This window comes from Nicotiana tomentosiformis, chromosome 3 (assembly GCF_000390325.3).
Source record: "Nicotiana tomentosiformis chromosome 3, ASM39032v3, whole genome shotgun sequence".
NCBI lineage: Eukaryota > Viridiplantae > Streptophyta > Magnoliopsida > Solanales > Solanaceae > Nicotiana > Nicotiana tomentosiformis.
The window spans coordinates 74,215,267-74,230,662 of NC_090814.1; the positions used below are offsets into that span (position 1 = coordinate 74,215,267).

General features: G+C 38.7%; 1 protein-coding gene across 1 annotated transcript; it reads left to right on the plus strand.

The window, feature by feature from the left end:
* The first annotated feature begins 14,278 nt into the window (after positions 1–14,278).
* Positions 14,279–15,104, plus strand: LOC104110071 (14 kDa proline-rich protein DC2.15-like). Its single transcript, XM_009619491.3, has one exon. The coding sequence runs from the start codon at positions 14,344–14,346 to the stop codon at positions 14,782–14,784; it is 441 nt and encodes a 146-aa protein (XP_009617786.1). The 5' UTR covers positions 14,279–14,343; the 3' UTR covers positions 14,785–15,104.
* Positions 15,105–15,396: the final 292 nt, after the last annotated feature.

A 15,396-nucleotide genomic window follows, 5' to 3' on the forward strand; every position in this document is an offset into this window, starting at 1 on the left:
TATTCTACTTGAGTTAAGCTATGTAAAACAACCTAAGCGAAAAGTACTTCTACCCGGAACTATGAGCTTTATGACTCTAAGCGAAACGATCCTACCTGAGTTAAGCTATGTAAAATATCCTGAACGAAGAGTATTTATACCCGGAACTATGATCTGGATCCCCCTACGTAAAAATGGTTCTACCTAAGTTGAGCTACGGGAAACAACCTGAGCAAAGAGTACTTCTACCCGGAACTATGAGCCGGATCCCCCTAGGCAAAACAATTCTACCTGAGTTAAGCTATGTGAAACAACCTGAGCGAAGAGTACTTCTACCCGGAACTATGAGCTGGATCCCCCTAGGCGAAACAGTTCTACGTGAGTTAAGCTAGGAAAAACAAGCTTGGGCGAAAAGTACTTCAACCCGGGACTATGAGCTGGATCCCCCTAGGCGAAAAGGTTCTACCTGGGTTAGGCTAATTTAAAACATTTTGAGCGAAGAGTACTCCTACCCGGAACTATGAGTTGGATCCCCCTAGCCAAAAAGCTTCTACATGGGTTAAGCTATGTAAAACAAGCCTGGGCGAAGAGTATTTCTACCTGAAAATATGAGCTGGATCCCCCTAGGCGAAAAGGTTCTACCTGGGTTAAGCTACGTAAAACAAGTCTGGGTGAAGAGTACTTCTATCCGAAAATATGAGTTGGATCCCCCTAGGCGAAAAGGTTCTACCTGGTTAACCTACATAAAACAAGCCTGGGCGAAGAGTACTTCTATCCGGAACTATGAGATGGATCCCCCTAGGCGAAACAGTTCTACCTGAGTTAATTTACGTTAAACACCCTGAACGAAGAGTACTTCTACCCGAAACTACGAGTTGGATCCCCCTAGGTGAAATGATTCTACCTGCGTAAAGCTACGAGAATGATATGTATGAACAATAGTGATGCATGCTGAAAATAAAAGAAAATTTAGATTTCGCGGAAACTTACCTTTGGTGACATTCGTCCTTTAAAAATCGCCTCTGCACTGCTTTGTTCCTTTTCAAAACAAAAAAAAATTATGAGTTTTAAAAGTGGTGGTCGGTGTGTGGCCTTGATGTCTTTGGCAGCTTGGCTTTGTGCCCGTCTTCTTTTGATGGTGATTTCAACCTGCCACTAGATGTTTCCTGAATACCACTTGCATTTCTGGCTCCAAAGAGCCTTTGACTTTTCAAAATTTTACATGACGGGTTGTCGCATGGGATTTAACTTTTTCAACTTTATTTTTCCTTTGTGGCATTTCACTTTCGACTTCTTTATTCCAAAACTTTCCATTTCGGAGCATTGGGAACATTTGGCTTTTCAAACTTTGCCAAAATGGTTAGCCACTTGTGACTTAACCTTTTCAACTTCATTGTGCCCTTGTAGGTACTTTCAATATGATTTCCTCCTTTCGAGAGTTTTTGATTTCAAAGCATCATCCATCATGGCCAGTCGGGGTTGACTTGATGCCCCTGCTAAGGTTGAGTACCTCTTGAATATTAGCTTGTATCAAACGAAAGCCATGTAAATCAATCTTGTTATCCCTTCTTTGCCTTAGTTTTGGAACAGAGTTAGACCGAAAGGGATTCAAAGAAAATCAAATAATGGAATGGACAATGAATTTAGACAAGAGGTATCCATTTCGGGGGAAGGAAAAAAGGACTTATCTGGAGTACATGCAGACTTCAATGAACATGACATACCTTTTGGACTGGATGCCTGATCTGTATAAACCGTCCGACTCTTAGAAATTCATCACAACTTTTACCTTGAAACCGAGATACCTTGCCCAGGACTATCAATACCAATGGCTGTGAAGATCTTTTTTTCGATCAGTAGCGCTCTTTGTGGGTTTTCACCAACTGACCTCTCTTATTTGTCTTCTCACCATCACCTTATAGTGTCTTTTGAGGGTTTTCACTAACAAGATTCTCTCATTTTTATTTTATCTGCTCGCCATCGCCCTATGGTGCCCGTGAAGGTTTTCACCAATAAGACTCTCATTTTATTTCTCTCATTTTGGTGGCATCTGATCCAAGTAACTGTATCCTCCAATTCTTGAACATTCATATTCTCATTGATTGATCGGAAAGACTTGAAAAGAATTTGCATAAAAAGGATTTATATTGAATTGCAACTTTGGAACCTCTCAGGCGAGACCATTATCGAACCATTGTAACAATTTTCCCAGTTTCAACTTTTGGGGGAATGCGAATTTTTATTTTGATGTGACTGAACCCCAGAGAGAGGCTAACTACGTATCCTTTCGGAATCAAGTCGCACGTAGTTCAAATGAACTTTGTCTCTGATTTTCTTTTGTTTTTCTTTTCTTTTGTTTTTATTTTTCATTTTTCATTTTTCATCATCTTTTTTTATTTTTTTATTTTTTATAATAACTTCCAGGTTCCAAAGAGGGTAATCAAATAAAGGTAACCGGCTCAAAAGTTGGCAAAAGGGTTAATAATGTTTGGATAGTGAGAATGAAAGCCTTTGTCATTCCAATCAGAGAACATTAATGCTACATAGAGGGTCATGTGTGGACCTTTCTAATTTGGAGCAAAATTTTCCTTTAGCTTCTTCATGAGGTGGGAGGATACGTCTCAGAATGAATTGTCTTATTTCAAATTTCATGGGCCTCACTTCCTTGTTGTAGACATGGGCCATTCTTTGTTGGTACAACTGCCCGTGACAAACGGCGGCCAATTTCTTTTCAAAGTTAATTGTTCCAACCGGGTCTTGACCCAACCTTTATCCTCAATATCAGCTTCATAAATGATTCGAAGAGAGGGAATCTCAACTTCGTTCCAATTTTCTATTTATTTTCTTACAAGCCTTGTATTCAAAACATTCTGCTTCTTGATTCATGACTTCGAGGTCTCACATCGTTTTAGAATCTAGTGATAAAGTCCACAAGCATGTCATGTTATCAAAATCTGCATTAACAGAACTGAAAAGAGAATAAGAAAGGTGACAAGATTAAGACAAGAGATATTCGTTAACAATGAAATATTAATTTCATTTATTTGATTTTTTTAAGCTAGAAGGGTTTACATCAGAAAGCAAAAAAGTGAAGTAAAACAACCGGATTACACCCTGAAATAATCCAGAAGCAGAAAAGACAGCAAGGACGGCTTCCGAGACTCTCATCTGACAGAGAACTTTTCAGGTTTAGAGCCCATTTTTAGTTTTCTCTTCTGCAAGGGATTGTTTGTCACATCATGAGCCTCCTCGTCCTGAAGAACTATTGCCTTGATCTCGATGAGGTCTTCCACTTCTCTTTTGAGAGTCCAACAATCTTCAGTATCATGTCCCACTGCTCCGGAGTGGTATTCACATCTAGCATCAGCTCGGTGCGAGGGGGACTCGGGTTTTGGCTGGTTCGGGCCACTGGCTGCAGCAGACCTAGCCTAACTAGCTTTTAGAACAAGCTAGAATATGATTCACCAATAGGGGTGAACTGACCTCCTGAGGGGCTCTCTTGGGCGAAGATTGTGTTAGGGAATATTTGGTTGTGGATTATATGGAGCTTGGTAGGGACGGGCATTTCTGGGAGGTGGAGCTCAGTTGCGTGTATAATATTGTGGCCGCGTGTAAGATTGCTCATTCATCACCGCATAGGGATGCGGTGCCATGACATAAGGAGCACCTTGATGGGGATAATAGTGTTGTGGGACCTCAGGAAGCATATATGATTGGTTGAATACCATGCGGGCCTCGCTCGGGCTGGAAGCCATCATGGCTCTCTCTTCTCTCCCGTTTCTGTTCATCAACCCCCCCTCCCCCCCCCAAACTATTTTGAACGCCCTGTTATGCGGTCTTAAATGCAGCTTGATTCAAGATTCCATCCGTTTTCAAACCATTTTTGACCATCTCCCCAATTTGGATAGCCTGAGCGAATGGTCTACCCATAACAAACATCATATTCTGGAAGTAGTTCGCCTCTTGGGCCTGTAGTAAGACTGTAACCATTTCTGCTTTGTCCTTTGGAGGATTTACCCTGGCGGTTTGTTCGCGCCATTTGACAGCATATTCACGGAAACTTTCCGCGATTTTCTTTTTGAAATCGGACAAAGAGTTCTCTTTTTGGATTTTTTTTTGCTTTCTTGCATTTTGTTTATTGGGTTATTTTTCGCTCTTTGTTTTTCTTTGTTATTTTTATCACTCCTTTCTTTCCTCTCTTTTTTTTTCACTTGATTTATTTAATGACTATGATCGAATCCGATGGGGATTGCCTACGTATCATGACGCCACATGAATCAGATCTTGCGTAGTTCGGAAAGATCGGGAATAAAGTAAATAAACAAACTCTTGCTTTTATACAATTCAGATCATGATAACTCCTAACAAGAAAAATATTTTGGTTTTTTTTTGTTGAAAGAAATCTCTTAAAGAAGAAAGAATTTTTTTTTTTTGGTTTAATTTTTTTTTTTGTTTTTTTTATATCTTCAAAAGAAAGAAAGTAATTTTGATTTTTGAGTTATCGAAAATATTTTTGGATGCTTAGTTTTCTTTTTAATTTTTGAAAGAAAAACTTCTGAAGAAGAACAAAAATATTTTGGAATTCAAATTTTTTTTCAATTTCTAGATTTGATGTCTTAAAGATAGACTTAAAGGAAAATAGTTTTGGATTTTTGAAAATTGGGGGCCGGACCTGATAAAGGTTGCCTACATATCTCACATCCGGTGAGAATCAGACCCGCATAGTTCGGTCAAATCGATTATTTCTCTTTTTGATTTTTATGAAAATTAATCTTTACACCACACGCCAGACTACTATAAAATCTTAGTAAAAAATATTATTTGTACCAAATTAGGAGAATGATTTTTTTAAAAAATAATTCCACTCAACTAATTTTCTAAAGCCGGTCAACAATGCAAGAAAGCCTTCCAAATGATGTAGCACGTAGCACAAAATTGAACATGATGGTCTCTAAAAGGATACTTGTCTTTTATGGACCCGGCCTTGTGCCGAACTTCTCTAAGTCAAATGCACATGATGTAACAAAAATAATCCTACTAGGGATAACCAGACATGTGGCTTGTTCTTCTAGGTTTTAAAACTCCTTGGGGATAAGGTGTATCTAGACTGGCCGTAAAACGAGCAGACAACTCAAGTTGAGAAGGGGTAGCGTACCGAGAGTAATACTTCTCCGGCTTAACTACTGGACTCTCCCCGTTCTTAAATATGGTGACCAATAATCCTTCACCGGGAGCCCAGGACCACCGGCTTTATCGCAAAAAGAATGGGGCGCGTATCCGCGATTCCCGAGGTTGTATTCAGAAGACTAAGAAGGGCTGCGCAAGAAAATAATTTATAATACAATTCAACAATATCAAAGCGGTAAAGAGCACGCAAGTAGCACATTAGGCCCAAAAACAAATCACAGTATATACAAAATTAATAAAGCCAAATAAAAGTCAACATGTACAAGCTCGAATTCTGGTTAGATCCCTAGCAGAGTCGCCAGTGCTGTCACTCCCCTTTTCTACCCCTGCCCCCTCCCAAAAACAAGATATGTATGTATGTGGATTGTCGTGGGTTGAAGAGTTTTTCCAATTAAAGTGATATTTTTGAAGTAGGGATTATTTTTTTATTCAGAGTCGCCACTTGGAATTTGATATTTGGGTGTTCCAAGTCACCTTTTATTTGAATCCCTATTCAAAAGAAGATTTGACTCTTTTATTATTGGTGTGCAAAAACAAAGTGCGAGTAAGAAATTCTGTTAACCGGGGAGAATGTGTAAGGCATTTTCCAAGTCCCGTGGTTCTAGCACGGTCGCTTTATTAACTATAACTTAGCTTGAATTAATTTTTGATAAACAGTGATTTATTATTTTTCATGTTTTATATATCCGCTTTTAATTATTAAAATATAGAATTATCTTTGAAACGAATCACGTGTGTGAATCCGTTTTGTTTATTGTGCAAAAATCATATCACGCGCATGTGTACACAATTAATAGCATTTTTATTATATTAAGATTATTTTTGTCAAAGTTGCGTGAACACATACTTCGATTTTAATTTTGGAAATCACAACTATACCACGCGAACGTATACATAATTGCGATAAACTAATTAAAAGTGTTCCTAAAGCACTCTAACAGTATTCATTATTTTTCATAAAGTTTGAGATTATTGTAAGGCATGAGAGTTATGGAAGGAGTTATTTAAGAAGTCAAGAAATCTTTTGGCAATTTAAATTATTGACAAGTTATCCCCATTTAGAGATATTTATAAATTACTACTCTATCCTTGAAATTATGAGACAATTATCTATTATGGAAGAGTGGGTTAACTATTAATCTATTGACTAAAATCAATGAGGCCTGGCAGATTAAACTTGTTCGGACCAAGTACTTTCGAAACGGTCCAACTTCAAATTAAGCCACACGACCCACTTTGATTTTGCAAGACCCCAACACTAAACTGCGAGCATGACACTAAATCTTCTCATTCCATACTTCTAACTAAATTCATTTACCAAACGTTAAATTCATTCAACTGATCTACTTACACTACTAGAAATTCGACAAAAACCGACCAAGGTCGACCGACCAACTTTGGTCGATAAAAAAATCGACCAAAAAACCGACCAAAGTTGGTCGGTTTTTCAATTTTTTTTTTTTTTTTTTTACGAAACCGACCAATTTTGGTCGGTTTTCTTTGGCGCAAAAATGCGGGAAACTATTTTTGAGTCCCGCGAAATTTATGTTTCAAGAAAGATGGAATCTAAAAGCCATAAGAAAGATAAGCAACTGTAATAAACAAAATGGCTTAGCAGATCCCACTTGAACTCTCATTTTTAATATAGAAACCAAAAGACCATTTTCACTACTAGAAATTCGGTAAAAACCGACCAAAAAAACCGACCAACGTTGGTCGGTAATGGCAAAAAACCAACCAAAACGCGACCATTTACGTGTGGACGGTATTTTTGTGGTCGGAAAGGAATACCGACCAAAGTTGGTCGGAAATTACCGACCAACTTTGGTCGGTCAATTAAATTCAAAAAAAAATATTGCAAAAAAAAATCGACCAAAGTTGGTCGGTTTTTTAATTATGTAAAAAAAAATTCACCATCTGGGAATCGAACCGGGGTCTGTACTGTGGCAGAATACTATTCTACCACTAGACCATTTGTACATTTTGTTTTAAGACTGTCTTTTATTTGATTTATACTCTTTAATCGTATTTTCGCACGAAAATAACCGACCAAAGTTGGTCGGTTTTATTAAAAAGTAAAATTATCAACCAAAGTTGGTCGGTTTTTTTTTAATGACCCGCCGAATTAACCGACCAATTTTGGTCGGTTTTTTTAATATTAATTTTTATTTATATTAATTGAAAAACCGACCAAAGTTGGTCGGTTTCTTGAAACATAAATTTTGCGGGACTCAAAAATAGTTTTTCACATTTTTGCGCCAAAGAAAACCGACCAAAGTTGGTCGGTTTCGTAAAAAAAAAAAAAAATTTGAAAAACCGACCAACTTTGGTCGGTTTTTTGGTCGATTTTTTTACCGACCAAAGTTGGTCGGTCGACCTTGGTCGGTTTTTGCCGAATTTCTAGTAGTGTTTCAGCAACTTAAAACCAATTTTTATGAGCTTTACATGGACTAATCAAGCACGTATTTGAAAGCTTAAATGGACATAGACTATAAAATTGTCATCTCAACAAGATCTTATTGGCATGTAAGTTAATAACAATTGAAAAATCGAAAAGAAAGATGAGAATGAACCTCAACGAAGTAAACTTTCTTCAATATTGATAAGGCAAGACTTGTAGAATCGAGTATCTATGAACTACCAAAGGTTAAACTTCTTCAATAGAACCCGGACCGAAAACCTCGTCGTGAAACTTGAACCATGACCTCTCTTTTTAACCGGAATCGAACGCAACTCGAACAACCACGGCTACACCTTATTAACTGTGGTATGAAGATGGAGAGATGTTGGTTCAGAGATTTACATAGCTGAAACAATGGTGTAATTTAACAACGATTTTTTGATGGAAAAAGGTTTTTTATTTATTTTTATGAATGTGTCCTCAATTTTCATATCTGTTTCCCCTCTCTTTTGTGTTCTATGTGTGTGTTTATCCGTTCTCCTTCTGTATTTAGGGAGATGGGGGTTTTAGTAAGTGATTGAGGTGAATAGGGGACAAAGAGTGGGGGACATGAGTGAGGGACATGAGTGGGGGACAAGGAGTGTGGGACATGAGTGGAGGAATGAGTGAGAAAGTGGAGTGGAGTAAGTGGAAAGTTAGGTATTGGGGAGAGTGGGAAAAAATTCAAACACGGTCAAAAATTAGGTGCTCACATCCATTATATTTGGTTTGATCGCTTTGATCTCTTTTAATACAATTATTTATTATTTATAGTTCATTCGTGTTAAATTAAATCACATATTCTTTAACTGCGTATAAATTCAATTGTTACTCATTTTAAAGGTAAACATTTTTTGCGCCCATCATGGGGCTAAGGATAATAGTGCTCATTTAGTACGAAACTCCATAACACACCCTATTTTACATTTGCTCTTTGAAGTTTAATTTTAGGTTAATATAAAAAATATCAAATTCTAAGTCTACTCACTTGAACATTGACATCGAGTTAGGCTACCGCGGAGAAAATAATAACGTGGTACCAAACAATAACATTCCCCCTGCTGATCCTAATGGTGTCCCAATCGCTGACCCGGTCGACGCTAACTCACAAGTTGCTATACGCGTCAACCTGCCAACTGATCACGAAAATACTATTCATAGGGCACCCCGACCATCGGCTCGAGAAGAACCCGAAGGGGAAGGTGATGGAGTTATCTTATGATTAATTTTTGAGATATTACAAGCTCAACAAGCGGCAATAGCACAGCTATAGACCCCAAATCATGCCCAGAACATGACCAATTCTGTGCAGGTTAGAAAAAACGCTCAAACAGATGAATAAATTATCGTGGAACCGGGTGAGTTAGGGACCAGAGAAACTTTCGAGGTGATGAAAATGTTCGAAGTGCTAACAAAACGGGTGAAGTCTGGTGGAAAAAGATATAGGTAAATGACAGGAAGGTGGAAACATACAATTCGAGGGTTTATCAGATCCCGGAAGTGTCTCCAATATTAAAATGGTCGGATTCCAAAAAATTCATTTAGAAACCTTTCCCCCTGAGTGCGACACCGAAGCAAATTCTGAAGAGATTTCGAATGCCCGATATTCAAATATAGCGGGACCACATATCCAAACGAGCATATAACCTCCTATACATACGCAATAAAATGCAATGACTTAGAAGACGATGAGATCGAGTTGGTGTTATTGAAGAAATTTGGGGAAATCTTGTCCAAAGGAGCTATGATACGGTACCATAATTTACCTCCAAAGTCTATTGATTTATTTGCTATGCTTGCAGATGCCTTTGTTAAATCCCATGATGAAGACATCAAGGTCGAGAAAAGGAAATCTGGCCTCTTCAAAGTCAGACAGAGAGAAAAAGAGATGCATAGGGAATTTGTGTGGAGGTTCCAGATGGAGCGAATGGATCTGCCCCCGACCGCAGATGATTACGCCGTTCAGGAATTCACTCAAGGGCTCAACCCCTGAAGTTCCATTGCTTCTCAACAATTGAAGAAATATTTGGAATACCCAGCGGTTACTTGGGCCGATGTCCATAACATGTATCAGTCGAAGATCAAAGTCGAGGATGACCAACTAGGGGGCCCTTAGGGTAATTTTACCCCAACAGAGCGAACGACAGATCTAAAAGAATTATGGACCAGGAGCCAAGTCCTGGTCTGAGATCGGTATCACCATACAACTCGGACAGAAGGGGAAATGGACCTAGTCGCCACTCAACCAGGAACGACAGGGGAGGCGATCAAAGACGTAACAACATGGGTCTGATGAATAAAAACAGTTTCGACAGATCACTTGGGGGCTGGGAAGCCCCAAGACTATTAGAATATAACTTCAACGTGGATAATGCAGGTATAGTGTCGGCCATTGGTCGCATCAAGGAGACAAAATAGCCTAAGCCACTTCAATTCTATCCCACACAAAGGGATCACATCTTGGTGTGTAAATACCATGGTACTCATGGTCACACGACCGAAGATTGTCGACAGCTAAGGGAGGAAGTGGCTCGACTATTCAACAACGGGCATCTTCGGGAATTTTTAAGTGAGCGGGCCAAAAATCATTTCACAAACAGGGACATGAACAAACAAATTGAGCATGAAGAGCCTCAACACGTGATCAACATGATCATTGGCGGAGTGGATGTCCCACAAGGGTCAATGATAAAATGCACCAAAGTTTCTACCACAAGGGAAAAACGCATCGGGGATTATATCCCGAAGGGGTCCATCTCGTTCAAAGACGAGGATGCATAGGGCATCATCCAGCATCACAACGATGAACTGGTAATATCCGTACTTATCAATAAATCTCGAGTTAAACATGTATTAATTGATGCAGGTAGCTCAGCCAACATCATCTGTTGGAGGTTCGTAGAGCAATTGGGATTATTGGACCAAATCATACCGGCAGTACGGGTATTGAACAGGTTTAACATGGCATGCGAAACGATGAAGGGTGAAATAACCCTAACATTAAGAACTGTTGGGACCACCAGGAAACGAAATTCTACATGATCGAGGGTGATATGAGATACAACGCCTTGTATGTGAGGCCATGGGTTCACAGCATGAGAGCGGTGCCCTCGACTCATTGAAGTTCCCCACTCCGTGTGGAATCAAAATGGTCTACGAGGAACAACCGGCCGTAAAGGAGATATTTGCCGTCGAGGAAGTGACCCCGGTGCCCGCGGTCACAAAATCAAAAAGTAGGGGACTGGTCGAGGAGAAAGAAATCAAATAGAAATCGGCGGTAACGACCTTGACCGGGCGGGAGAAACAGGAGGAGCACACAATAAACGAGGAGGATGAATACGGTGTCCTGAGATTATTGATAGCACCCAATGATACAGACGCCACCAAATAGACAATCGAGGAATTGGAGCAGGTCATACCGATCAAGTACCTACCATATAGAAAGGTATATCTAGGCACAGGGTTAACTCCTAGCTCAAGAAAAAACTTATTGATTTACTTAAAGCTAATACCGATTGTTTTGCCTAGTCCCACTTAGATATGACATGGATCCCACCGGAGGTGACAACTCACAAATTGAGCTTGGATCTAAAATTCCACCCGATCAAACAGAAGAGGAGGCCGCAGTCCAAGATCAAACACGCATTCATCAAAGACAAGGTATCTAAACTTCTGAAAATAGGTTCTATTCGGGAAGTTAAATATCTGGATTGGCTAGCTAACATAGTGGTTGGCCTAAAAAAGGAAACAAACTTGGAATGTTTGTAGATTATAAGGACCTAAATAAGGCATGTCCAAAGGATTCATTTCCTTTACCTAAAATTGACTGAATGATCGACGTGACCACCTAGCACGAGATATTGAGGCAGTCTTTTAGAGCTGTATAATTGACTAACAATGAAGCTGAATATGAGGCTATGAATGCTGGTCTATAACTGGCTAAGAGTCTGGGGGTTGAGGTGATCGAGGCCAAGTGTGACTCCCTCCTCGTTATTAACCAAGTCAACGAGACATTTGAAGTAAAAGAGGACGACCGGATGAAGAGATACTTGGATAAGTTGCAAGTGACCTTACACAAATTCAAGGAATGGACTCATTGTTCTTGAGTTACCCCGATTTCCCAAAAAAGAAACGAGAGGGAAGCACTATCTGACATGACCTCAAGTAAAGCCGTGTGGTTCCACGTCTCAGAGTCCGGGAAGGACAAATGGTGCACCCGAGACCGAACATGGCCAAGCATCGAGTGTGAGAAGAGTGAAGGGCCGAGACTAGGAGAAAAGACAATTAGGCATGCCATAATAATTGCCATCAGCCGGATGTTACGACACAAATCTCGCCCAACATCAATTGCATATCAATGTTTACTTGAAGGAGAAGAATTTTTACCTTATTTAGACTTGTACTAGGATTGAAACTCTCGTACTATATAAAGGGGAGAACTTTTTTATTTTAAAATCATTGTTGGCATGCATATCAAAACAATAAAGTTAAATTTTGTCCTTTAGCTATTGTTCAAAGTGTTCTTCAACTGCTTGTTTATTAAGTTGTAACCGAGCTCGTTTCGAGGGCTAAATCAGAACCAATTCCCAAACGTCCATTGCAAAGCTAGACTTGCTTATCCATTACATTTGGGTTGATCGCTCTGATCTCTTTTAATGCGGTTATTTATTATTCATAGTTCATTGAGTTAAGTTAAATGACATGTCATTTAATCGCGTATAAATTCAATTGTTACTCATTTTAAGGGTAAACAAAGATTAATTGGTAAAAGACGTTTGAGATCCACTATTCGTAAGTTATTTAGTGTTTACACTAAACACTAAATCAATTAATGTAAAATATATGTCTAGCATATAGTCTTCCAGAGAATTTCATATCCATAGAATTCGTAATAATTATTTAGTTTGAACATTTATCTAATATTATCTGATTAGTCTTAGCCGCTTAATATATACTACTACATCACGGCGTTCACTAAACATAATATGAACCACTTGCACATCTTCTGACTTTATATATATATAATCATCAAACTTCTAGACTCAAGCGAGAGAAAAATTAGGTTAGACAATAATGGTGTCGATATCTTTCATTTGGATATGACTACTAAACTAATACTTCACATGAACCTGCAGGAATACTTAATTACCTCAATTAGATTCACGCAAAAATCCTATCCTGTTATTCGGAGGCTCTAAACTTCATTATTTCTTTGCTTCTATCTTGTCCTGTATCTGTAGATTACCCTTATCTGGACAAAAATATTTACTTAATCCTTTATAAAAAGTGATTCTTACTTCCTAGTGCATAATTGGTAGAGACTATAATTCAAATGGGGAACCTAATTTTGTTTCACCAATTTTTCATGCTCAACAACTATTGATTAAAATCGTCACGAAACAAGTATCCATTGAAAAAGTGTGACAAACAATATGAGCTTGTTTTTTCCATTTTGCATGTCTTTCCATTTCATTCAAATGAAAAAGATGCACGACTTGATGATAATAAAGCAAGATCAAGCAGTCATTGTTCCAATAATTCGATTAAGTTTGTCTTGAAATGGAGTTATGTTCATCAAAGAGTTCAAATTTGGAGTGCTCAGATTAACACGTATAAGGGGAAATATATTAACAACCAAGTTATGAGAATTGAGAATTATGTACGATAATTGCTCAAGGCGTGGGAAGTTTCTATAGAAAATATTTTTCTATAGAGACACGGCCTTGGATCACGGCAATTTCTAATAGTAGTAGAGGCTAAAAGCACAACTGTAAGCAATTAATTAAGCTGTAAACATTTTTCACACATGCATTACCATTCAAGGAGACACTTCTTTTTCAATAATTAAAGTTATTGTGGTTGAGTGTGCGAACAAAGTCCCAAATTGATAGTTAAATGAAAAGAAAATTACATAAAGTAGTGTCGAAATACTGACAAGAGTGAGTTGCTCTAGTGGTGAGCACCCTCCACTTTCAACCAACAGGTTGTGAGTTCGAGTCACCCAAAGGGCAACGTGGGGAGTTCTTGGAGGGAGGGAGCCAAGGGTCTATCGGAAACAGCCTCTCTACCCCAGGGTAGGGGTAAGGTCTGCGTACACACTACCCTCCACAGACCCCACTAGTGAAATTATACTGGGTTATTGTTGTTGTTGTAGTGTCGAAATACTCTAAATTGTGTGAGCCGTATTGATAAAAAACCGTACAAGGTTGGGCCAAAAGGAGCAATATATATCACATTTTGTTAAAAGTATCTGGTATTAGAGTCTATAGCAGAGATGGTGGGGCTCAGTTTACTGCTTTCGGAGGCCATGAATAGTCGGATGACGTGGGTGGCACACAATGTTGAACTTAATATGAGAGGCTTAGTAAGAGTCATGTGGAACTTATTCGAGGGATGACTATTAGATTTGCGTACAAAATTTCACATTGATAACTGGAAAAAAAAAACTACATTAGAAATATTCTTATGTTGCGAGACATTTTGGGAAAAATCATGTACACTTGAATTAAATCTGACAATTTTCACACATGTTGATTAAGACTATCTTTGCAGTCCAACATATACATGCTAATAGTAGCTTCAATTAGTTGGTACGTTTATAATTGTTTATGTGCAGCAGTCAGCCTTGTTACAAATATAAATAGACACCCTTACTACTACAATTCAACATCCTTTTCAGAATTAAAATCCTTTTCTCATTAGTAGGCAATAAATATTTCAACTTTAACCTTGTTGACATGGCTTTCAAAACTCAGGCATCAGTTACCCTTTTCCTGTCACTGAATCTCCTCTTCTTTGCTTTTGTTTCTGGAAACCATTGTGACACTTGCCATAACACTGGTGGTGGAGGTTCTAGAAACGGCAGTGGTGCTGGCAATGGCGGTGGAGCTGGAAATGGAGGGGGAAGTGGCAATGGGCAAGGCAGGTGGCCGAGAGATGCTCTGAAGTTGGGCGTATGTGCTAATTTAGTCGGTGGATTAGTGGGCGCGGTAATTGGGAGTCCTCCAACTTTGCCGTGCTGCAGCTTGATCGCGGGGCTGGCGGATTTAGAGGCGGCAGTTTGCTTGTGCACAGCCATAAGAGCAAATGTGCTGGGAATAAATCTGAACGTGCCACTCTCCCTTAGCCTCGTTCTCAACAACTGCGGAAGGAATCCTCCTACTGGCTTCACTTGTTAATATCTACTTCTTCTTCCTGCTAATTAAGTGCAGGGTATATCTACTTTTATCAAATTAATGCCCTCAAGTACTTTGCTGTCGAACATGCTTGCCAATGGCTAGCTCAGGCATCAATTAATTTCTTTTTATATTTTTTATATTGTTCACAAAAAATTGTTGAGTTTAGAATAAGTGAGCTTTGCATATGCTGGTTCATCACTTCATGAGTTATTACATAGTAGTAGTTCTGTACTGTTATGTGGTCAATGGTCCAAGTATGTAGACCTGCTTCCTTCACATGTTACAAATTTATTAAATCACTGAATTGAATGTTTATTTCCTATCGTTGTTGCCCCTCAGAAATCTATATATTAATATAAAGCAGGCCCTAGAGGAGTGAGGTGGCATGTCCTATTGATCTCTAAATATATTTATCTACTTTTCTAATTTTTCAGGCTTTTCTCTCTAATTTTCACAAAATAAATTCAATTATTAAATTAAAAAAAATAACAACCAATCAGTAAAGGTACGTCTTTCAAAATTCTTTGGAACCCGTTCCAAACTAAAATCATACCTTCAATTCCCACGACACCAAAAACAGAGAGTAAATCAAGAATCTACTTCAATTTTATT

What these genes read in the sequence shown, in the direction of transcription:
- LOC104110071 (XM_009619491.3), top strand. Translation starts at nt 14,344, where the DNA reads ATGGCTTTCAAAACTCAGGCATCAGTTACCCTTTTCCTGTCACTGAAT.